The sequence below is a fragment of the Ambystoma mexicanum genome, chromosome 1q (assembly GCF_040938575.1).
Source record: "Ambystoma mexicanum isolate Mex_15411 chromosome 1q, UKY_AmexF1_1, whole genome shotgun sequence".
NCBI lineage: Eukaryota > Metazoa > Chordata > Amphibia > Caudata > Ambystomatidae > Ambystoma > Ambystoma mexicanum.
The window spans coordinates 900,101,510-900,125,225 of NC_090922.1; the positions used below are offsets into that span (position 1 = coordinate 900,101,510).

Consider the following 23,716-nt stretch of genomic DNA (forward strand, 5'->3'; position numbering starts at 1 on the left):
TTGCTTACTTCTCTCGTAAGCTTGCCCAGTATGAGAGGAACTACACAGTGACCAAGAGGGAGCTCTTGGCAATCAAGAACGCCTTCTCACCATCTCCTGAAAGCCTGACAACCCATCACTGTATTCTCAGACCACTGGAATCTCCAGGAGTTCAAATCCATGAAATACATTTCAGCCAGGGTAGCTCACTGGCATTCTTTCTTTTCAAAATTAAATGTCAGTATCACTTATCGCTTTGCCCGCTTACACACCCAGGTGGATGCTCTTTCCCGCTTAGGCTCTGATACCACGTCTGTCCCTAGTGCCAGCAACCTGGTTCTGCCAGAACACACAGTGTGCAGCTGTTCTGCTGCCCCTTTGCTTAGGACTATGCTCATGGATTGGGTCATGGGCAATCCGGTCAACATCCGGGATTACAACCTGGACGTCACCCCCGGCTGCACTACATCAAGGGTAAGCTATACATACCTTTGGGGAAAGCACGCACTAAGGCGCTTGAGTGGAGCCATGACTCACGGATCGCCGCTCATCCAGGATGACGGAAGACTCTTAACCTCTTACGGAGGTGGTGTTGGTGGCCTGGGATGAACCGGGATGTGGTGGAGTACGTCTCATCATGCTCTATATGTGCTCAATGTAAAAGCCCCACCAGTAAGCCAGTGGGTCTCCTGCACCCTCTTCCTGTCCTGTCTAGACCCTGGCAAACTCTGTCTATGGACTTCGTAGTTGACCTGCTGCATGCAGGGCTATACCATTGTTTGCGTGGTGGTCGACTGTTTTTCCAAAATGGCTTTATTTATTTGTTCCCGGTAAAAGGCTTCCCACGTCTCCTGTATCGATGGATGTTTCTGCAGCATGTGTATTGATTCTTTGGTCTACCATCCGTCCTCATATCTGATAGGGGTACACAATTTACCTTGCACATCTGGAGGGCGCTTTGTGTCACCTTTCGGATTGATGACAGGTTCTCGAGTGCATAGTCAGACCAATGGCCAGACAGAATGCACCAATAGCACATTAGAACAATATCTCTGATGTCTCTGCCTTCAATATCAGGAGTCTTGATTGTCAGTACTTCATACAGTGGACTTCGCCTACAACAACTCCCCGGTTTCGTCCATCAACTGCTCCCCCTTCAATGCCGACTTTGGGTGGGATCCCCGTACCTTGCCATTGGAACCTGTAGTGCAAAAGAATAATCTGGCCGCTCTCCATTGTACTCGGCACTTGACCTCTGTGCATAAGGACATCCTTGCCCATTTGTTGGATGCACAGACCAAGATGAAGCGCTTCGCAGATGTTCATCGCTCTTCAGGCCCGGAGTACCTGGTGGGCTCTTGGGCTTAGCTATCCACAAAACACCTCTGCATTTCCGGCAAGCTATCTCTCTTGCCGTGATTTGTCAGTCCATTTAGGGTCTCTGCACTTATCAACCCAGTCGTGGTGTGCTTGTCTCTTCCTTCTCGTTGGCGTATCCACCCAGTGTTCCATGTATCCCTCCTAAGCCCTGTCCTCCTGGTATCCATTTGCCTCTTCGCCCAGACCCAGTCCGGGTCCACTGTTCCGACAAATGCGGGGTGGCTGCTATCCTTGATTACCAGGACCAGGCTGGCACCCTGTACTACCTGGAGGACTGGAAGGGTTAGGGCCTGGAGGACTGTGCATGGGAGCCCATTCACCACATCCATGCCCCCCAGTTGCTTTGCCGCTTCCACGCCTCTAGGGAGGTGGGGGCACCTTGGGGGGGTGTAACTGTTACGGTCCCGGATCCCGTCTCATCTTCTGCGCCCAGGTGTTCACAGCGGGCTCCCTGTGCCAGCCTCTATTCGTGATTCAGGCATGTTGGCACCCCCTGTTCCTGGCCTGGAAGTCCTCGTCACAGTTGTCAGGGATGCGGTATTGGTCCCAGCGGTACTGAAGTCGACATGGTCATGTGTCTGCGTGGTTGGCACAATCGCGCATTGCATTTGCATTGCATTCCGTCATCGCATCTAGTCCGCATCGGTAGTGTGGTCATGTGACATCTAGGCCTTCTTTCGTTTTGAGTTTTGCCCTGTTCATTGGCGCAGCGCCAGGTACACACCCTCAGTCCAATAAAGACAGCACCGACAAGACGGGCGGCGCTGTCTTTATTGGACTGAGGGTTTGCCCGGACTCTTAACAGCTACCACGTACTTGGAAAACCTTTGTTCTGGGATTTCTGTGCTTCGACCCTTCTTGGCTCATTGGTCCTTGCTTCTGCCTGCCGTACTTGGATACTTTTTGCTTACGTGTTGCTGACCCTGTCTGACATTAGGATGCCACTGCCTCATGCTCTGTCTTGTCTACTGTCCGCACTGCTTACGACCACAGTTTATCATACGGATTGAATTATTCTAGCCAGCCCTTGCCCAACATGCTCTCCTTGCAACGCCTACCCTCTTCCTTCCTTTTCCCTTCCATTCCTCCCTCTCCTCTCATGGATTTCTCAGCCCTTGGACTATTGACACTACCCTGAGATGTGCTGCACCCCAACTCTAGCGTGACCCTCGTGCCGCCCGGGTTAGTTTTCCCCTTACTAAACTCCCTTCCGTCGTTTCTGGGATCTTGGAGCTTTTCCTCTTTCTTCCCTTCCCGGTTCCTCGCCCCTGAGAGAACACGCCTATTGTCGGATCCTCGACCTCCTTCAGGTTAGTGCTTTTCTATCTCTCATACTATGCCAACCCAGTTCTGGGAGTCCTGCTAACCAGAATCACTTTTGCTTTCTCCTTTAGTTTGCTGTGAGATCGACGGGAAGAGGGTCTGACGCCCTTTCAAGCAATTGACCCATGTGCCTCGTATCTTGTACAGGCAGTCGGGTACATTGCTGGGAAGGTCCCTCGCATAGAGGGGGCCCAGGTGGTCTAGTGAAATCCACAGGGGCATCAGAAATCCAATGCCCAGCCATCAGGTCTCCAGGTGAGCCGATACTGCTTGTGGGTTGACCTAGATTCTGACACTATTTGCTTTCTCTACCTCACAGAATACCACCGATGAAACACCTAGAATGAGGTAAGATGGTGGGGTACTCATCACCATTATGGTTGGTGGGATTGTTTACGCTAAGAGAAAGATAAAGGAAAAAGGCATTGTGGCAACCAATGGAATAACAGAAAGTTGGAAGCAGACGGATGGACAGAAACACGTTGTTAAGGATTAAGGGTTGAAACAAAACATCTACAAGGAAACAAAGCACAAAATAGCAGAATACAACTTCCAGGAGACAGGCGAGTAGATTTGCAGCCCACTTCTAAGCAGAGCGCGTCATCACCCATTATGACCCAGCAGGGGTGTTGCTAGGTCTGGAAAAGACCAGGGGCTAGGCTAATGTCGGAACTGTCAGGATTGGGGGCTAGCTACACTTTTGGGTGTAGCCCCTGAGATTCAATCCGGGGCTACAACCAAAAGACCAGGGGCTATAGCCCCCTTAGCCACCCCCTAGCAACGCCTCTGTGACCCAGTCTCAGAGCAGGTTTCGCTGGAAGCGCCAGCCACAAGTCTAGTCAAGAATTCCAGAATATCCATCAGAGTGGACTCATGCTGCAAGTAGCCCTGCTGCAAAGGAAGTTATGGTGGATTTAGATCCTTGCCAGGTTCTTGTAAATCCATCAAACCCAGGTGGTTACAGAATGATGCACTAGGCTCTCCCCACCCGGAGAATAGCACGATATCACAGTGCTGCACTGTCGCATTATTCTTTGGCAAATGTCAGTCAACCCAGCCTCCACAGAGTAACCCGCTCTCCAGAGCCTCCTCGCTGGAGTGTTGGGCATGGTGATGCCAGGACATGGTCAATGCATGGGGCTCCACAGCAAGAGCAGTGCCCATGGCCAGGGCAGACTTGTCCAACTAAACATGCCAAATCAGGAAGCTACTGCAGATGGCCTCACAGGCCCCATTTCAGACATTTTGTTCAAATCAGACCATTACATTTCCATTACATTTCCATACATGTATTAAAGCATACGAAACATAACACTTTGAAAGATTCAAAGTATACCTAGTTATGCTCAAAAAACCTAAATCAATCTATTAAACCTGATCATTTATTTTTTTAGGTAACTCTATTTGTTCAGGATAGATATCACACTGTAGACTACAGTGTTTATTACAATAATTGGGCCTAAACGTATTATACCTGATTCACAGAAGCGTTTTACAATGGTGCAATCCCATAGGAAAACGCTCCATGAATCAGACTAATTGTGTTTATTGACGTAACTTATACATTATAACATACGGCTGTTATTCAATTGTAAGTGTAAGAAGTGTGAACTTTTAGCTTTATTTAAGCTTTACCGTTCCGTCTTACTACGTGATCACTTGTAGAGAAAAGGGTTAATAGGCTTGTCTAGTGCCTGTGTGCTTACCACAATTGGCAAGTGTATCTTCGATATGTCAGTATTTAGATATGTCACGATAAGGGCATTTTAAATTGGTCACACCACAACAACTAATATTAGCGACAATGCAAACCCAACTATTTGGAAACAACTGAATATTATATATAATTGATCAAAATAAACTTAAAAAACAAAAATTGAATCTGCACTTACTGGGATCAATTTACAAAAACATGTTCCAAAGTGTATGTGCAATGTGTGTACACAAGTTTAGACATAGGCACAACTAAACTCAAAGGAAATTTGCACATGGGCAATTTGACTTGTGTGAACACACATTACGCTCAAGACTCAAGCTGTACGGGCAGAATCCCGTGCAGATATCGCAAGTAACGCAGTTGGGACCACATTCGTAACTCACAATGCAAATGCAGTGAGAAGTGCACTTCCCGTTTCACTGTTTCTCTGCAGCTTGGCTGATGGTGACAAAGTGCACTAGGTCAACAAATGCCATTTCCAATATACTGTGCATGGGCCTATCAATATCTATGCATTCTCCATTCACCATTCTATGTCTGGTGACCTGTTCCCCACCCTCGACCAGTCTGTCCCTTACCCCATACCAGCACTTGCCCTCCGGCACCCTTTCCCGACTAGCCTGAGTCTGGTCCACCTCGGTATCAGGTAATATTATCCCCACCAATAATATCGACACATATATGGTCGTGGGGTAAGGCCATAGCCAATATTGTTGGTGGGGATAATTTATGGGGTAAATGGGAGCGGGGGATGTGTGGCTGTCCCACGCTCACTTTAAAAAAAGTTTGGGGGTTGCGGGTGTGTACCCCGCAGGTTCCATGGCTTAATATTGCTGCAAAATATGCCAATATTTTTGTATGGCAATATTTTTTCGGGGATATTAACCCATGGAACCTCCACCTCCCCGCCCTCACACTAGTTTACACGTATCACCTTGCCTGAGCACTTGCCCTCCTGGCCCTCCCGTAGCACTTTCCCAGCCCCTTGTCCTGACACATCTCCATCTTCCCCTCTCCCTGCACTTCCTGTTATTGAACTTGGATGATCTGAATGTGACAAGGTTTAGTAGGACCATTACTGTTATTTTCTCCGCTGTACCAACGCTTGTCTTGTGACGCCTGGAAACACTTTTTGATGTATAGGCACTATACAAATGGTCAATAAAATAAAAATACATCTGAGGGCAATTTGTGAGACCAGATGACTTTTCACAACTTGGGAAATTCTGTCATTTTCTAAAATAATAGAGTTGTTTAATTTTATTCATACCAAGAAATCGGACGGTTCTGCGCACCAGGGGGTTTATGTAGCAACAGTCTCCTGTTAAAATCGTTTTCTCCTGGTTCTCAAAGTCTCTGGTGGCCACTTGCAAGCAAAAGACGACAGTCTCTCCCACAATGATCTGAAAAACCAAAGAAACAGAGGTCAAGGTGATGTTTTGGGTCCCAACATTATCTGCTTTAAACAGTGCAAGGGACACACCATCATAGAGAAGCCCTAGAAGAATCTCATTAAACTGCATATTGAATTGCTCTTATTTGACCATTTTGCTAGAGTGATCCTAGATTCAGGAATCAGATGAGGGTTTTACTGAAGGACGCAATGGAGCTCATTACGAGTTTGCCAGTCTGGAAACAACAGTACCAGTGGAGTAACTTTGCCGTAAATGTTGGGGGTGGGACATGACATCTGAACAAATGGCACCCCAGCCAAATGAATGGAGACAGAATGGTGTGCCATGAAAGTTGGGGGGGAAAAACACCCCTGCCCCCCCTAAAATTACACCCATGACGGTACCGGTAAGCTTGACAGTACCATTGTTTCCAGACTGGCAAACTACGAGTTCTGCGAGTGGGTGCCTTTCAGCACACTAGGTCTGACCTGGCTGGCGGAACGGAACCCGCTCGCACACCTTGACTGATGCACCGGCACTGTTGCACACACAGTGCCAGTGCATCAGTTTGCCCCATTCCCATTGAGTTTCATTGTGTCGGGGGAAAAAAATGACTCCGGCGGCAGCCGTGTTGGCACGGCTACCGCCAGAGTCACATAATGAGGCCCATTGTTAGCAATACATGACTAGAATAATTGCCACGCGCAATGAATAAAAGCTTCACCATAACTGTGTGCACGATACATGTTCACGTGGATGAGCATAATAAGCAAAATCCGCATAGTGCACAATCTCAGCAACTTTTTTCACAATTGCCCTGAATAGCTGGCTGTGTAAAGATATTGGGGGTCATTACGAGTAGGGCGGTAAGGGATGCCGGGCACAGGTAAGGAGACTGGTGCCGGTAATCCCATACCGTCCTATTCCGAGGTCCCTTGGAGGGAACTGTAAGGAACGTGTGGTCCAACCACACGTCCCTTACAGGTCGCGCTAATAACGGGCTTACCATTGGCGAGCCCGTTATTAGCGCCCTCCCCATTCCCATTGAGCCCTATGGGTGCTCAAATGGGAATGGGGAATGGTTTGTTCAATGGGGACTTACCGGTCCCGCCAGAGTCGGACTACACCGATAAATCCCCATTGAACAACACCGGTGCTGGACCCGTTATTGGAGGCAGTCGTGGCGCAAATAGCGCCATGACTACCTCCAATCTTGGAATGAGGCCCATTGTCTACATGAGAGAATGGTAGCCACCGAAGACCTTCCAGTGGGGACGATGTACTTGCTGCACGCTCCACAGCCAGCAGCCAATGATTGCTGTTTACTTCAATTCTATTCAATGTTTGTCAAACCAAGGCGTCCAAATTTGATGCTGTTTTCTTATTTTTCTTACCAAGCCAGTGATTTCATTCATTGCTCAAAATGACAGCATAAAAAGGCAGCTGCTGCAAATTGCCACTCCCGCGTTAAATCCCGACATGAAGTGAAATGGGTAATTTGTCTGGTCTTTTTTGCTTAGCTCTGAGATTAACTGAAAGTCAAACATGTTAATAAGCTAACATCTCAATTCTAAACACTCGTTAAGATGTTCATTGCGATTTTTAAAAAAAAGTATTTTACGCACAGAGATTTTGAAAATTGTCTCTAAAATATCTCAGGACCTATAATGTAAATACACTCTCAAACACCCTCTGTTGAAAAACGAATGACCAATTGTGCTATTGAATGCATAGGAGACGAACATGAAGGGCTGAATTCACAAAGCGATTTTTAATGGAGTTTTCTCATTGAAAAACGGGTTGTGATACAGGCCTAATGTGGTATGCCTTGCATTGTGCTTAATCTCCACCATAGTGGTTGTAAAGCGCTGCGTATTTGCTATGTGATGTTAGCTTGAAAAACAGGTGCACAGCACTTCCTAACATTGAATTACAAAAGTGTAGATAGATCACAGTTGTAAAATGTTTCTTCTGCCACAATGAGATGTAATACTTTGCTTCCTCACAAAATGTTTTGTGTTTGTTAAGTAAATGTTATTTTTGGGGTGAACTTTTATCACTATCCACCACTTGTTGCTTGTAGTGTATAGTAAGCCAGTGTTCCTACTGTGTACTACTTAAACCATAGGTTAGCTTCTCTCCTCTCCAAAGTCCACCACAGTGATGAGAATCTTAATGTCTTCCATGAAGTCATTGTAAGGATTAGGCTGCTGAAATCAGAATAAGTGCTCATCTCACAAGGTAGGTGGGTACTGGCATGGCAATATTATTTATATTATCATTTAAAAAATGCGATGTATTGATATTCACATTTTTTGTATAATGGGAGTAGGTAAACAGACATTGAGGGACGATTAAAGGTGAACGGAAGCTATCCTACAATATATACTAAAAGTAAGATTGATAAGTAGGGAACAAGAGGGGTGTGCAGGACATGTGGGGCTGCTCATTGTAAGTCTGTGAGAACAAATACGCACACAACTCAAAAGAGAACAGATGATGTGCCTTTTTGAGAGACGTGAATCTGAGAAGTAATCAAGTGACTGAATTTGAAAAGGGGTCCTTGGCATCTCTCAGGCGCAAGTGCCAGCGTGCAAGAGGTGCTGGCCAAACTCTGTAGATACACTCACTGTTCAATAACGGGCAGCATATGCTGCAACAACTGCTATGGTGCAATGAGTGCCTTTGATTATACCAGGCCTTAAAGCGCTGGTCATTTTTGAAAAGTTCAAAAAAAGAAAGAAACAGGTCTCCCCCATTCTGTAGATAAAAAAAGGCAGAGAAGGGTCAGAAATGTCTCTTCTCTGCTTTGTGCATTGACTGCCCCTGATGTGCAAAATGTTACAAACCAGAAACAAAATATGGACTACATGCAGTGCCATTATGACTTGCAAATCCGATGCAAACACTATTTTCTGATGCTCTTCCTCAGACATCATACTGTTAAGGATTACAACTGAAATGCTTATTTTGTTATATATATATATAGGTTCATTATTTGGGAAATACACCACTCATATCACATCCCTTTTCAAATACCCCGAGTCACGATGGACCAGGAATCAGGCTGGTTGGTAAAGGTAATATTTGTGTATGTATTTAAAATTCAAATCAAACATATATTTTTTAATATGTGGGGGAGCAATCACCAATGTGGTGACAATAACAAATAAGAAAGTATGTAATGCACTTAAATTCACTCTTTAGCAAAACAAAATAGAAAACACCAGAGAAATAGGAACACTTTGAATTTTTGGAAAGATAGAACTCAAGTTAGAATTTCCCCCTTCAATATTCCTCAACCCACAAATAATCAATTCTAAAGAGATATAAGGAAGCAGCTGGTAATCAGGAAGGAGGAACAATAAACACAATTTGAATCCAACCTTCCCTCCTCAATGAAAGAGAAAAACGGATTTGAAACCTTACAATGATAAACTGACACTCGAAAATGGCTGAAATAAAACACTGAAAGTGTTAAAAATGACAAAATCAGTACAGATTTCTATGGGAGCAACATTGGAAAGATACTAGCAGTCATAATTAATAGTTTGAGCAAAAAAAAAACAATTTGCATTTGAATGGAAGGTTGAAAATAATTTAGAATAAGAATAACAAGCGTAAAACTTTGCAAAAATGTTGATTGACGCCTTAAATTAACCAAACGGTTTGCAATAAAAACGGATGATATTCGTTGATTTGTTGGGTGGGGGTGTATCTAGAGGGCTTGGGCATAATCCAGAATTGAAATGAGGTCTCTAGCTATTAAACTGAGGGAGATATGCAATGTAGAATAAGAGGCGTTTTTAGAAAAATCGGGTAGGGAAAACAAAAAAGAAACTCATTTTGGACAGGAATAGTTTTACTCTATACTAGAGCATTCTGGCTAGAATACCAAAGAGGGACACAGTAAACTGTAGAGTTGATTCATGACTTCAACCCCAGATCCCCAGCGCCCGCCCTGGTGGATCTGGGGTTGACTGGTGGAACCAGTCAAATCACTCGAAATAGGATTGATAATTTAGGATTTACACAAGATAAAAATGACTAAAGAAATGGTGCTTAGCAAGATAAATCAAGGACAGGATTGCAATAAGGATTCTGACAATGTAACAAGTTATTAAGGTAAGGATGGGATGGTTTAGAGATTGGGATAGGACAAGGCTAGGCAAGGTATGCTATGGGTTAATATGATTCCTATTAATACTTACAGTCCACTTTAAGTTAGGATTTTGGACCGTCAAGGGTTGTGGATCACCACACGGACCTGGTCTAACACAGGACAGCCGGACAAAATCAGCGGGCATGGACTGGATACCGGGTATCAATTCTGGTTAATGGATACTACAGATCATCAGGGTAGGATAGCAGCAGCATGCAGCGAGTGGCAGAAAGCCAGGCTGGATCAGGATGCTTCCCTTGGGTTTTTGGGATTTTTTTAGAATTTGAGACCTAGCTAAAAATGGGGTTAGCAATGCATAGGCCTTGGCTTTGCAATGAAAATCTGGAATCAGGATCAAACAGGATTAAGAAATCAGGACCTGGACACCACGCAGGAATTCAGGAAGAAAGTCAGGAATCAGTGTGTCCTGTGTGCTGTCAAGGACTCTTATTTATCATGATATGATATGATATGGCATTTGTAACGCGCCTATACACAAGTGTTTCAAGGCGCGACGAGGCAGGGAGGGGGGAACAAGGGGAAGACAGACAACGATCCTACTAGGCTAGGTGTCATACAGATCGCGCAAGTGCAGGGGTAGGGGGAAGGGAGAAAGTGCATGGGGAAGTGGAGGGGGCAAGTGCAGTACAAGGTAAGTAGAATAAAATAAATAAAAAGGGCCAGCTCGTGGCAAGTGCAAGGTAAGTGCAGACAAGTGCTGGGAAGGGGGAGCTGTAGGGATACAGAGACAGTCCCGCAGTGCAGGGGTTTCCAGGGAGGCAGTGCAAGTGGAGAGTGGCTTGGCCCAGGACCGGGGTCAGTGAGAGTGGCCCAGTTGCAGATACAGTGCAGTTTCAGTGAAGAATTAGCAGGAAAGAGGGAGAGAGAAAGCAGAAGCAAAGAGGACGGTTTTGAGGTGCTTCCGGAACCGGAGATGGTTCTCCTCAAGTTTCAGGGAGGCAGGAAGGCTGTTCCAGAGGGAGGCCCCTGCCGCGGAGAGAGATCTACCCCCAGCTCGTTGCTTCGAGAAGCGGATGACCCTGAGGGAGTTGGAGACGGATGAGCGAACGGCTCGGGAAGAAAGATATTTAGGAAGAGAGAGTTGAAGGTATTTAGGCCCCAGGCCCCAGATGACATCACTAAATTATATGACCAGGGCAGGTTTTCTACTCCTGCCTCTAATAACAGGATTGGGCAAGCTAGAAGTCTCCTCCTAGCTCTGCACTGATTGGAACACAGCAAAAGGATGTCATGTTTATGGGGTCATTTTTGCAATTTCTAGAAACCTCCCCTAGCGATTGGAACCAAAATCTAATTTCGCCACAAACACATATTTATGCAGTTGCAACCTCTGAGAAAATCAGATAGGTTACATATTTTGTGTGTTATATTTCAATTCAAACCACAAGTCTGTGGGACCTGCTTTCGCCTTTCTGACACATTTTGGTAATTCTAAACATGAAGGATTTGGCCTAAAATTTCCCAATTTTGTACACAGATGCACATCTACCCCAGGGATGTATGTACAAAATGTTATGTTCGCAATGTCAATACTTTCCCCGTAAAATGTCATTTTTTTTATAACTTCTGTTCCTTATGCAGTAATGAGTTCTACCAAGTTTTCAAAGAAAGAGCATAAAATTAGATTTAGAACTACAAACTTTTAATATTTTAGTAATTCATGCTGCAAAGTTAAACATCTTTAGTTCTGTTACAAAATAGCCTTTAAAACCAAAAGGAAGTCCAGTGTCACTTGATCAGTTCTTTTTTTTTCTCCCCCCCCCCCAACTGCTGTCAATTGTCACTTCTTTTGAAGCAGGATGGGGCCCTCTTGATTGAAGGTTTAATTGCCCCACAGACTTGACAGGTGAGAGTCTCAGCCTGCTATTGTCCCAGCCTGGAGCAAAGACGAATGTCTGATGAGCTTGTGAAATTTCTTTGTCCTGGTCCATTCAAAGTCTTTCAAGCTGGCAATTACCACTTTTCTGTGCCAGAAGTTTATGATGTGTCACCCTTTCTCAAGGCTAGCAACTGGCTGAGCAAGTTTTTTTTATTATTTTAGCTTGCAAACTTAGCATATGAGTTTTACATCTTGACTTAAACCTGTGGCATCAAAACAGTTTATAGGTGTACTTTTACCAGCAACAAATCCTTTTACATTGCTAAGTAAACAGGCTTTCACACAACAATTTACTTTTACATAGGCGAGTTGCTCTCTTCAGTCAGAAAAAGAGCATTTTACTATTTCTTTAAATGTGGTTTTCATCTCCAGCAAATACACACTTTATGCAGCTACAGTTCTTTTCTTGAGTGCTGGAGTTGTTTTGTAAAATGGATACATTTAGACATGCATCTATTTAGAGTATTTCTCAGAAGAGCTGATTTAGATACTTTTGCAAAGAAAATAGACGCATTTCCCGTGTAAAATGAAAACAAAGCCCCTGGTTGATTTTTCAAAGATACTTTTGAAAGGAGCTGTCATTCAAATGAGGCCCGTTCCTCTGAGACACAATGGATGATCATGGGCATTGCAGGGAGTTTTTAATCACAGTGGTTCATATGGACTGGATAAGTTTAGCGCCAAGCAGCACTTTTAAAGGTTGAACGAGGTGTCATTTTAAAGAGTCATTTCAGGTTTTCAGCAAAGTTATACTGCCTCTTTCACTTCACCCCATGTTAAATATTGCAGAGCACACTGGCACATTCCTGCAGTGAGTACTCCATTCCACCCCACATGAAATGTGTGTGGCAGGGTGGTGCAGCCATTTTATTGTTGTTGCAAGAACACAGTTTAGAGATTCTGGCATGCACAGGAGTCAGCCCGGCCATTTTTCTGTTTCTTGCAGTACTGCAGCAAGTGATCTAGTAAAGCACAGCTGAGTGGGTTAATTTATCCCACAATACCAATGTGTGTAATGTCAGCCTTTCTCTTCCTCCCTTTTGTGTTGTAAATAGCAGTTACTGGCTGAGGCAGTACCTTACTACTGCAAGAGACCACTGTTTTGAGCAGCTAACAATGTGCATATGCAAATCCCTGACAGCCCCTCACAACCATTCCTCTTTTTGCCCTGGCTCCATCATTTAGCTGTGGTGGGAAACTGTGACGTGACATCAGCCACAGACCCTTATCTAGCAAGGAGCCTAAGAGACTTCAAACTCCAGATTTCAGTGTTTTTTGACAGCCAATACTAACCCCCCCATTGAATCCCCTTTTTGTCACTGACGGATGCTGCTCTTCTCCTTCCTGCTACCGCCACCCCCCCTTAATGCCAAGGTGCTGCACTTTTCAGGACTTCACCTTGTTGTATCTTCTATCTTTTCTGCTACTTCTGTCATTGTGAAGAACACCCTACAGGGTTGCAGCATCACTTCGATATAGAAGTACTGGTGCCACCTCTTAACCCGATGAGTTGTGGCTCTTGGGGACAGAGGAATGTCATTTTGGCTGAGGTCAGAAGAGTTTTGGGGCCGTTAGTAGACAGCATGGTAGAGCACAAGGGGGAAAGATCAGTGATTGCGGGTCCTTCTTGACTACTTGAGTACCGATTACCTGAAAAACACCTGCAAACGTCTTGTAGCCTTGGCCAAGATGGACAATGCTGTTGATGGGCATTATTCACAGTTGGGCATCAAGAACTGTAATTGAGCATGCTAGAGTGAAGTTTCCCGCAGACTGCCAACCCGTATACTAAAAAAGGAGACGTTTCAAGTATTCAATTTTCTGAAACAAAGGTTCTTGACTCCCTTAACCCAGCTGATAAGTGTGTTGAACATTTTGTGAAAGAAACAAAAGATACAAGTTTTCAGAGTGGACCGGCACTGCTTGGGTGCTCAATCGAAGGTCTCTAGCGAAAGGTGTCTTACCAAGAAACTCAGCAGCAGAAACATGGATATTTTCTATATTTGAATAACGACATTGCAGATGAAAATCCAATACCAACGAATCAAATTGTCATGCAAGGGTCTGAGAAAAATCCTTTGCACAATCGAAAGTCTTCGATATAAGTGAACTACTCATTAAAGTGAACCCTACTAAGGCCAGAACCCGGCTGAGGGAGGCCTATTGGGGTTGCAAGTCACAAGTGGGTCTGAGTCCGGCTGAGGGAGACCTATTGTGTCTTTGAGTTGTCAAAAAGGGGTCTGAACCAGATCAAGGGAGAACCGTTGAGACATTGGGTCTCATAAGGACTCCAGCGATATCCGTGCTGGTAAAAACGGCACAGCTGCCACCAGAGTTGTGTTCTTTCGGGCACCTGGCTTTGGGAAATTACCGGGGCATTAAAGTACTGGTGGTCACGTAAGCCAGGTGCCAGAAAAAGTAACTCCCCATTCCCATTCGAGTCCCAGAGGTGCTTCCGTCAAAGTAGGAAAGGATTTGTACTCTGCCGGTCAGGTAACAACAGTGCCGGTGAGCCTACCAGCACCATTGTTACCGGACTGGCAGGGTCATATTGAGGCCCATTGTGTAAGAAGAGGGTCTGAGCCTGGCTGAGACGCAAGGTGAATGTTATTCCTGAAAACGAAGGACAGTGAACTTTTGAGGAGAGAGAACTTTAAGTGTTGTTTTGGTAACACATGGCATTCTGCGAGCGAGAGACCTGTGGAGAACAAGAGAGTTTATCAAAGAAGATCTTATTTGATTTTTAAACTGCATCCTGGTGCAAAACGAAGCTATAGTGTGTACCAAGCTCAAGTGTGACACCTTGTCCCGTGCTGAAACGTGGGGAAGGGGAGTTTATAAATAAACACCCTTTATCTGTGATCATTTGTGTCTGTCTTCACTGTTCGATACAATGCCTTCCTTACAGCTAGCACAATGGAAATACAAAAGTTCTATATATGCACCCCACGTGATTGCCCCCATAGAATAGCAATCTGTGCATGGGCCCGCTTTTCTCACCATTACACAAACTGTAAAAGCAAAAGGAAATATCGAGGCTGAGTACCACAAAAGGAAATACACCAAACGCGGGTTTACAAAGATACACAGATCTTTATTCAAAGTAACTGAAATGTTTTCAAAGGAACAAAGTATCAGATAGCTATCTGGCCCTCAGTACATCACAATGAATACCAGCCGTTCGATGTGAGAAGTGAGTGGGACTGTACACCAGAATATTCACTCTTTTATACAGTTTTGTAACAGGATGTTCAGCCCCTCTGTACGTTAATAATTCCCAATCTAGGGTTTGTGCCGAGTTCACCTCTTACTCGCCCAGCTATATGCATATGGATCACCTTCAGTTTACATGTTCAACAAATCACAATAGCAACAGTATATTCTCGGATCTACCATAAGCCTTAGTACATATTTTAATACAATGCAGTCAAAACAAATGTTCACGTGTATTTACACAATATTGTGCTTAATATATGCTCGCGGATCAGTTACGTTGGCACAGGTAATCATCGATCTATAGGTCAACGAAGGACAAGGTCTCATTACATGACTCCAACATTTGGCCTATGGGCAGTTTAGGCATTAACTTGCATACAGAGGTCAAGACGGCCATGTTACAAACAGAAGAACACTGTCCACCATTTTAGAACACAGGGTGACTTTGGAGCGAGAATCAAAATGGCGGATGAACTGAAAATGGCGGCTTAATGGATCTAAGGTCAGAACCTTGCAACGCAGATTTCTTCGCAGAGCAACTGGGCTTAGGCCAATATATACAATAAAGGAGGCACAATATGATTTTCCATTCAACAAACCCTCCTTTTGTCCTAAGCCAAGCGCTATACTACTTCTTGTCACTTCACGAGTAACTCCAGGTCTCAATGTCCATACATCCTGAATCACTATCGGAGATATCAATTGCCAATAGGTCAGATACTAAGATTTCTTTCAGCACATATTCATTGGAGTTTTTATCTGGAGCATATACCTTGTGTCCTAATGAACCCATCGCCTGTGCACAACATCCTCCTAGCATTGAACACATACCAGGGAGACATTGTATACAGCAACAAAGAAACAACAGGATTCCCAAAATAATCAGCAAGACCGAAAGTAGTTTCCATCCCCAAGATCGCAAGAAGTCCCAGAACCAAGCGCTAAGATCCCAGTTTCCCTCAGGAACATGCACTTCTGAACTTAGGACGTGCAGATTCTGTATTGCCTTGAAGATAGTTGGGGAGGAATCTGGCACAAAAACACAGCAAGTGGACCCCACTAATTTACATACCCCACCATTTTCAGCCAGGATGACATCTAGTGCCATCCGGTTCTGAAGTGCTACTAACCTTATTGATTTCTGTTCTAGAGTCATATTATAGAGTATGTCAGTGGTCCGGTTGATGGTCCTCTCCAGTACTCTCGCCAGTCTCCTGATATCTTCAGAGTTCATTATTTGTCCCCAAAATGGCACAAAGAATTTAGCTACATCACCCAGGACTTGTGCTGAAGTGTCACCATTCTTGTCTCGCCATGGACGAGCCTTTGAAATCTCAACAGTACTTGCAATGAATACCCCGGGTAACAGGATCCCTAAATAACAAGTTCCCTGCCAATACCTGGGTAACCAAGGAAATGCTATATTACCACAAACAAAGTATACAGGTTCGCCTACATACAAAGGTCTGTCCTCACCAGTCAAATTTGCAACATTGGCTCAACCTTTGAAATCACCCATTAACTGAGTACCATTCCTTTGTATGCAGAAAGAAACTGAATCAGGGCTATGGTTAACAGTGTAAGAAGGAGGCGTGGCATCCTTATTGCCTATAAGAGCCATCTTAAAAGAGATCAAAGATTGAAAAGGACGGACAGTCTATCAGACGGCCTAATAGAAGCAACATTAAGCTTACTCCTATTTGCAAAAAGCGAGCATCCCAGGGGCGTCAGAACACGTTTTTCAAACTCGTTCAAGTTAGTTCCATCGAAGTTCCCAGAGATGCTATTGTTCCATCGGCCAAAAAATAGTGCTCTAAGAGAAGCATAACATGCAGTTGTCAAAGATAGAGGATGAATATACCAACCTAGCCCCTTATCCCCATGTTCCGGTAAATGTGAGCAGACCCAGCAATTAGATTTGTTAAAAATGGCATGTGTAGCATTCATGAGGAGTAAAAGTGTGTTGTGATAATTCTGTCTGTGCTGAGAGTCTCTAGGAGATAGAGTATGCAGATGCACGAAGGGAGTAGAAACAGTAGGTACATTTTCAGTAGGCAACAAATTCTCAAACGGATGTACTTCTTCTAAATACCAGAAACCTAAAACAATGACTATTGTTAAACCAATTAACATTATCACAAGACAGCAATACGTTTTCGTTGCCCACACAGTGGATTGTCCATTTTCGCAGCTGGTCACACGTTCTCTTATCAGTCCTGTATGAGCGGAAGCGGTTGCAGGCATTGTAGTTTTCAAACGAAAGCATCAGTGTTATTTGCTGGCAACCACCAGGCCGAGCGTTTTCTTAGTCCTTCCACAAACCCTAGCCAACAGAATCCCCTTCTGTGCAAATGATCAGGCCAAAAGAGACAAGCCCTTTGATGATTTCCCTCGATAGCACAGCTGAACTGTGCAGTAAGTCTATTTCCTCGGACGCAGATCGTACCTTATGCTTCCTGGTACTGAGTGATCTGTGAATAACATGTCGTCACTTCCCGTTGGAAGCGACGAATCCAAAGCAGAATCGGATGCAAGATCCAGGACAAATTCAAAAGACTAAACTGTTGGAGAATCTGGAGACGAAATGGCTGTTTCCCCAGGCCTCACGGGCTCAGGGAGAATCTCCGACGCACTCTCGATGCTATTTACTGCTTCAAAATCATTGGTCGTAGTACTGATAAGGGGTTCTGTATCTTCTGTAGTGTGTGGCACTGGGTGTGGAATCCTCTTGGTGTGCGTCGCGTGGATCCAGTGTTTGCCGGCCTGCTACCCGCACCACAGTTTGTGTGACCAGCAAAACTTGGAAGGGGACCCGCCAATGTGGTGCGAGGCAAGAAGATCGCTCAAATGATTTCACGAGGACCCACTCCCCCGGTCGTATTCTGTGACCGGGACCCTCATACCGTACAGGTAAAGCCTCTCGCACCTGATGATAATTCAAATACAGATTTTTAGTTAACCGGCCACAGTAATCAGAGAGAAGTACATTTTCGACATCTCATAAAGAGCGAGACTTCGGAACATTCCAAATATTAGCTGGCCTACCCATAACCACCTCAAAGGGAAAGAGCCCAGTCTTAGTTTGAGGGGTTGTTCGCATAGATAACACGATCGGTAACACGTCTTAGCGAGCTTGTTCTTGATGATGCCGTTGTGTCTTTCCACTAGTCCAGCACTCTGAGTGTGTGTAGCCGAATGGAACCGTTTATCGATCTGTAATCCTGCGCATATCTGCAGAATTACAGCAGCGATAAAATGTGGACCATTGTCCGACCAGTTGACTCTCGGTAACCCAAACCTTGGTAAATATTCCTTTAACATAGTCTTTCCTGTGGTCATAGCTGTGGCATCTTTGACAGGATAAGCCTCAACCCATTTGCTGAAAGCACAGATTACTACTAGTACATATTTAAAACTGTTACAACGCTCCATCTCAATAAAATCAAAATGAATAACCTCAAAGGGAACAAAAGGTGGACCAAAACTACCCCTAGGAGTTGATGTGCCCTTTCTCACATTATGCTGCAAACAAATCATGCATCCCTGAACAAAGCGTTCAGCTATTTTAGGGATTTTGTCATTTAGCCATACTTTTTGCAACATTTCAGTAATTTTACGAGCACATATGTGTGTGGGACCATGAGCGATAACAACCATCATCATAATATATGCATCAGGCAGCAACCACTTCCCTTCAACCTTGTCCACCCAACACTCATCATCATCCAGTTTCCCCAAACCCTCAGCCCATTTGTTAGATTCTTCTAATGTGGCATCGGCTTGGATATCCCTTACAGAATCAATACCCTCATCCAAAGTATAGGAATTTGTGGCTTCCCCTGAAGTATACATTTCTGAAGAGAGATCAGTGGCAGTCTGTTTGGCTATCTGGTCAGAAAAAGCGTTCCCTTTTCCTACATGATCTACAATTTTCTGATGCGCTGCACATTTTATGATAGATAGCTGAGTAGGGATTGCAAATGCTGAGAGTAGCCGGACTATCAATGAGCCATGTTGGATTTTAGTGCCATGTGAGCCCAAGAAACCTCTTTCTGCCCAAAGTCTACCGAAGTTGTGAACCACCCCAAAGGTGTACTGACTGTCAGTATATATGTCTACTGTAAGCCCTTCGTAAAGTTCACAAGCTCGGGTCAATGCTATAATCTCTGCGGCCTGCGCAGCATTATGCGTGATTCTCTTGGTTTCCACAGTCGTGCTCAATGTAGTGACTGCATTTATTTTATTTTTTTATTTATTACATTTATTACTCGCCCAGACCCACGGGTATCACGGCGAGATTAAAGACATGTTATCACTTATTTTACAGTGTTACAGTTGCATTCAAGTGTTCATACGAGAAATTTTTTTTTTATACAGAGGAGCAGTTACATTCAAACAATAACTTTCTTATACTACATTTCAGTCAGTCAAAGGGGTGGGAATGGGATTAGCAATGGTTGTTTAATATTTATTGAATAACCAGGTTTTCAACGCTTTTTCAAAACCTGATAAGGTAACCTCGTTTTTAATACTAAGAGGTAGTGTGTTCCATTGCAACGGGGCTAGTACTTTGAAACTGCTTCCTCCTGCTCTGCCATATTTGTAATGTGGTACTTCCAAGAGGGCCAGGTTATTCGATCTGAGTGACCTACAGGAGATTTTATTCTTGATGGTCTTGTTGAGATAGATGGGCGCTTTGTTTGAGATGCATTGAAAGACTCCACTAAGTGTTTTGAAGATAATGCTTGCTTCAATTGGCAGTCAGTGGTTTTCTCTCCTGATGAATATATGATCGGATTTCTTTATACCTAGAGCCGCTCTAAGAGCTTTGTTCTGAAGTAATTTAATTTTATTTATGTTATATTTGGACGTTCCTAGAAATAGGATGTTGCAATAGTCCAGTTTCGTTAAAATCAGCGCCCTAGCCAATGTAATGCAGTTTGTGGGCGTAAGGAATTGGCAGCTGAGAGCAATAAGTTTAGCTTTGTAAGCTATAGAAGAGGAGAGGACTGATATTTGTTTATGCATAGTGAGGTTGGCATCAATGTTCACCCCAAGAGTTTTGACCTGTTTGAGTACTGGGATCTGGGTGCCATCAATGTTGATATGTGTGTAGTCAGGGTGAAGGGCACTTAATCTTTTTTGGGAGCCCACGATGAGAACCTCAGTTTTCTCATCATTGAGGCAGAGGCTGTTTAGGGCCATCCAATTTTGAATTATAGCATATACTCTGTTGATGGTACATGTGTCATGTATGTAATCCCCTGTAATGGGGATGAGGATCTGGGTGTCATCTGCGAAGTTAGTGTAGATGACATCCATATCGTCGAGTGCTGAGAATAGGAGTTTAGTATATGCATTATAAAGGGTGGGGGAGAGGCAGGATCCCTTTGGGACTCCTATGGGAACTGCAATAGGGTCAGCTGCATATTTCCCGATGGCAACTCTGGACGTGCGGTCCGCTAAAAAAGATTTGATCCAGAGGGTGGCGTTATTTGAAAAATTAAAGTATTTTTTTAGTGTATTGCATAGTTTGTCATGGTCAACCAAGTCAAATGCTGCTGATAGGTCTAGTAGCAATAGGGTAGCTAATTTTCCTGAGTCTCTGATGGTAACTAGTTGAATTTTCAGGTCCAAGAGGGCCGTCTCAGTACTATGGTTGGGCCTAAAGCCGGATAGTCTAGCTCCTAGTGAGTTATTTTGTTCAAGGTGGGTTTGTAGTTGATTGTAAGCTATCTTGTCAATGATTTTTAGTAAGAATGGGACTGTCCTTATGGGGCGGTAATTTGTAGGGGCTAGTGGATCTAACATTGTTTTTTTTAGTAGTGGGGTGACCCACGCCTCTTTGATGCTGACTGGGACCAGATTGGAATTGAATGAGGCATTCACAAAATTAGTGATTATCGGTGTAAGAGTAGGGGCGCATAGTTTAACTATGTGTGCTGGGAAGTTATCTCCTTTGCAGTTAGATGCTTTAAGTTTGGTTATGGTATTATGTACTATCTCGTGGGAGACTGGGGTGAAATTGAAGGGAGGAGTAGAGCCTTCTATGTGATTGGTGATTTTGTTGGACGTGATGTATTTGTCAGACAGGAGATTTCTTTTGGAGATAATTTTGTTTTGTAGTATTTTAATTTTTGTAGCAAGAGCTTCTTGGATGGTGGTACACCATTCTTTGCTTGGTTGGACCGGGTTAATAATAGGGATTGGATTCTCCAATTCCTTGAGTATAGTGAATAGCTCTTTAGTATCAGAGGAGGCATTTGTAATTCTGATATTAAAGGCATCTGCTTTGTGGGTGATGATGGCTGCTTTGTATGTTTTATTTGCGGTGTTGAATGCTTCTATAGCTTCTGGTGAGCGGGTTTTGTTTAGCCGGTGTTCAAGTGATCGTTTGATCCGTCTAAGAGAGACTAGTTCCTCGTTAAACCAGAATGAGGATTTTTTGTCATTGCGTTTGGTTTTGTTAACACAAGGTGCTAGGGTATCAATTGTGGTAGTAAGTCTTTCATGATAAATGTCAGCCAGGGTGCATGGGTTCTCAATATTGATACTTTTGTCATAAAGGGTGCTCGCTAACAGCGGGTTGAGGTTTTCTGCTGAGAGTTTTACGGGTGTTTCTAGTTACGTAGGATTCTGCCATGATGAGTTTAGGTGGGTCTGGTTCATTACACAGGATGGAGAAATTTATACTATGATGGTCTGACCAGGGTACTATATCAATGGAGTCTATGAGACTATAGTATTGAGTGGTAGTATCCAGTCTAGTGTTCTCCCTTTTGTGTGGGTAGGGGCATTCACAAGTTGTGTGAATGCCATGTCTTTGAGTGCACTGTGTAATGCTTCTGCTTTAAGGTCTTGGGTATCATTAAATCCGAGATTCAGATCACCAAGGACTATACATTTTGTGTTGGGTTTAATGAGTGGCGTTAGTAGTAATGGTATGTCTAATTCGGCCCAAAGTCTACCGAAGTTGTGAACCACCCCACAGGTGTACTGACTGTCAGTATATATGTCTACTGTAAGTTTTATCCGTTCAGGTGTCCACCTTCTCCCCTCCTTTGACAGGAGATAGCCTAAATAGGCGACCTCCTGACAACAGTATTGACATTTTTTAAGTGAAGCTTTATGTATATGTTTAGCCAAATGAATAAGCAACAACAGAGTGCCCTCCTTACAAGCACTCAAGGGTATCGAGCTGCTCTTTCAAAGCCCTACTATAAATGCTTAGACTTTCCGTGTAACCTTGTGGTGCACGGGTGAAGGTAAACGTGAACAGGTATCTACTGTCTTTGTGTATAGGAATACTAAAGAAAGCGTTTTTTAGATCCACAACACTAAAATGAGTGGCTGAAGCCGGGATCATAGTTAATATTGTCGTCACATCAGGCACAATTGGAAATTGTGGAGCAACGATCTTATTGATGGCACGTAGATCAATTATGAAACGAAAAAGAATTGCATTATCGCCTTTTTTGTACACAGGTAAAATCAGACTATTGCACAAACTACCTGCAATATCCTCAATCACCCCTCTATGCACAAAACCGGAGACGATGCATTTCAAAGCTTGCTCACCATCGACCAAAATCTTATACTGTGGAATACATGTCAGCATTACTCCATGTTTCAAGACAATTATAACAGGTTTGATTTGCAAAACACCGACATCACTGTCGTCTATTGCCCACAAACACTCCAGAACATCACTGAATTCCGGCGGCAAAGGTCTGGTCAATAATTGAGAGACAGAAAGTTGCTGTGGTGAAAAGGTCAAACGCACTTCATCAGAAGAACAATGAATTACCGCATTTAATTCCTTCAACAGATTCAACCCCAACAAATTCTCCCCACAATTTGTAGTCAAAAGGAATGGACAGTGGTCCGTAAATGGACCCAAAGTAATAGGTACCGGCGAAGAAACTGGGCAGACAACTGGTGTGCCAGAAAACCATACAGAAACATTGGTTTGCCCTGACAGTGGAATGTTTGGAACCCGTGAATGATCAATGGAACACTTCTGTGCCCCTGTATCTATCGAGAATATATGTTTTCTATTTTCCACTAACATCTCAACGTAGGGACTGTTCTGATTAAAGGGAATAGGCGTTTGTTCCAACCCTGCTTCGGGGCAAACCTAACGAAGCAGAATGTCGTCAAAAGGAAGTTCTTCAGAGAGGTAAGCAGCAGAAGGATGATCAAAAATGTTTCTATTATCCACACTTGATGCCTGATTGTCCTGCGAAAAAGGTTGCTGTGAAAACTGACCTCCACCAGGACCCCCTACACCTGAGCGACCTCTGGATCGTCTACCCATATTTCCAAATGTGTTATTTGATCTCTGCTGGAGGATCGGGCATTGTGCACGCCAATGACCCTCTTGTCTACAATAAGCACACTGGTTAGTGTTTACAGGACCCAAGGGCGTATTTCCTTGTAGAACGTACTGACCTCTAAATTGCGAATTACCCCCTCTAGGGCCTCTAACAATTTGCTGAAATAATACTTTCGTCTTTAAGTCTCCTTTTCTCTTCTAGACTTTTCTTTTTCATTATTGACACGATTCTCTTCCTGTCTTGAGAACGGGACGTGAACAAACTGTGACACGTAATGGGCAGGAATTTCATAGGCTTGCACACCCGTCC

The 23,716-nt window shown here is 44.0% G+C and overlaps 1 protein-coding gene across 1 annotated transcript in view; it reads right to left on the bottom strand.

The window, feature by feature from the left end:
- Positions 1–23,716, bottom strand: part of PLPPR5 (phospholipid phosphatase related 5) — a 1,134,012-nt gene that overhangs the window by 648,552 nt on the left and 461,744 nt on the right. The window contains exon 2 of the mRNA XM_069641534.1: positions 5,670–5,802. Within this exon, the coding sequence (XP_069497635.1) occupies positions 5,670–5,802 (133 nt within the window). The remainder of the gene's footprint in view (positions 1–5,669; positions 5,803–23,716) is intronic.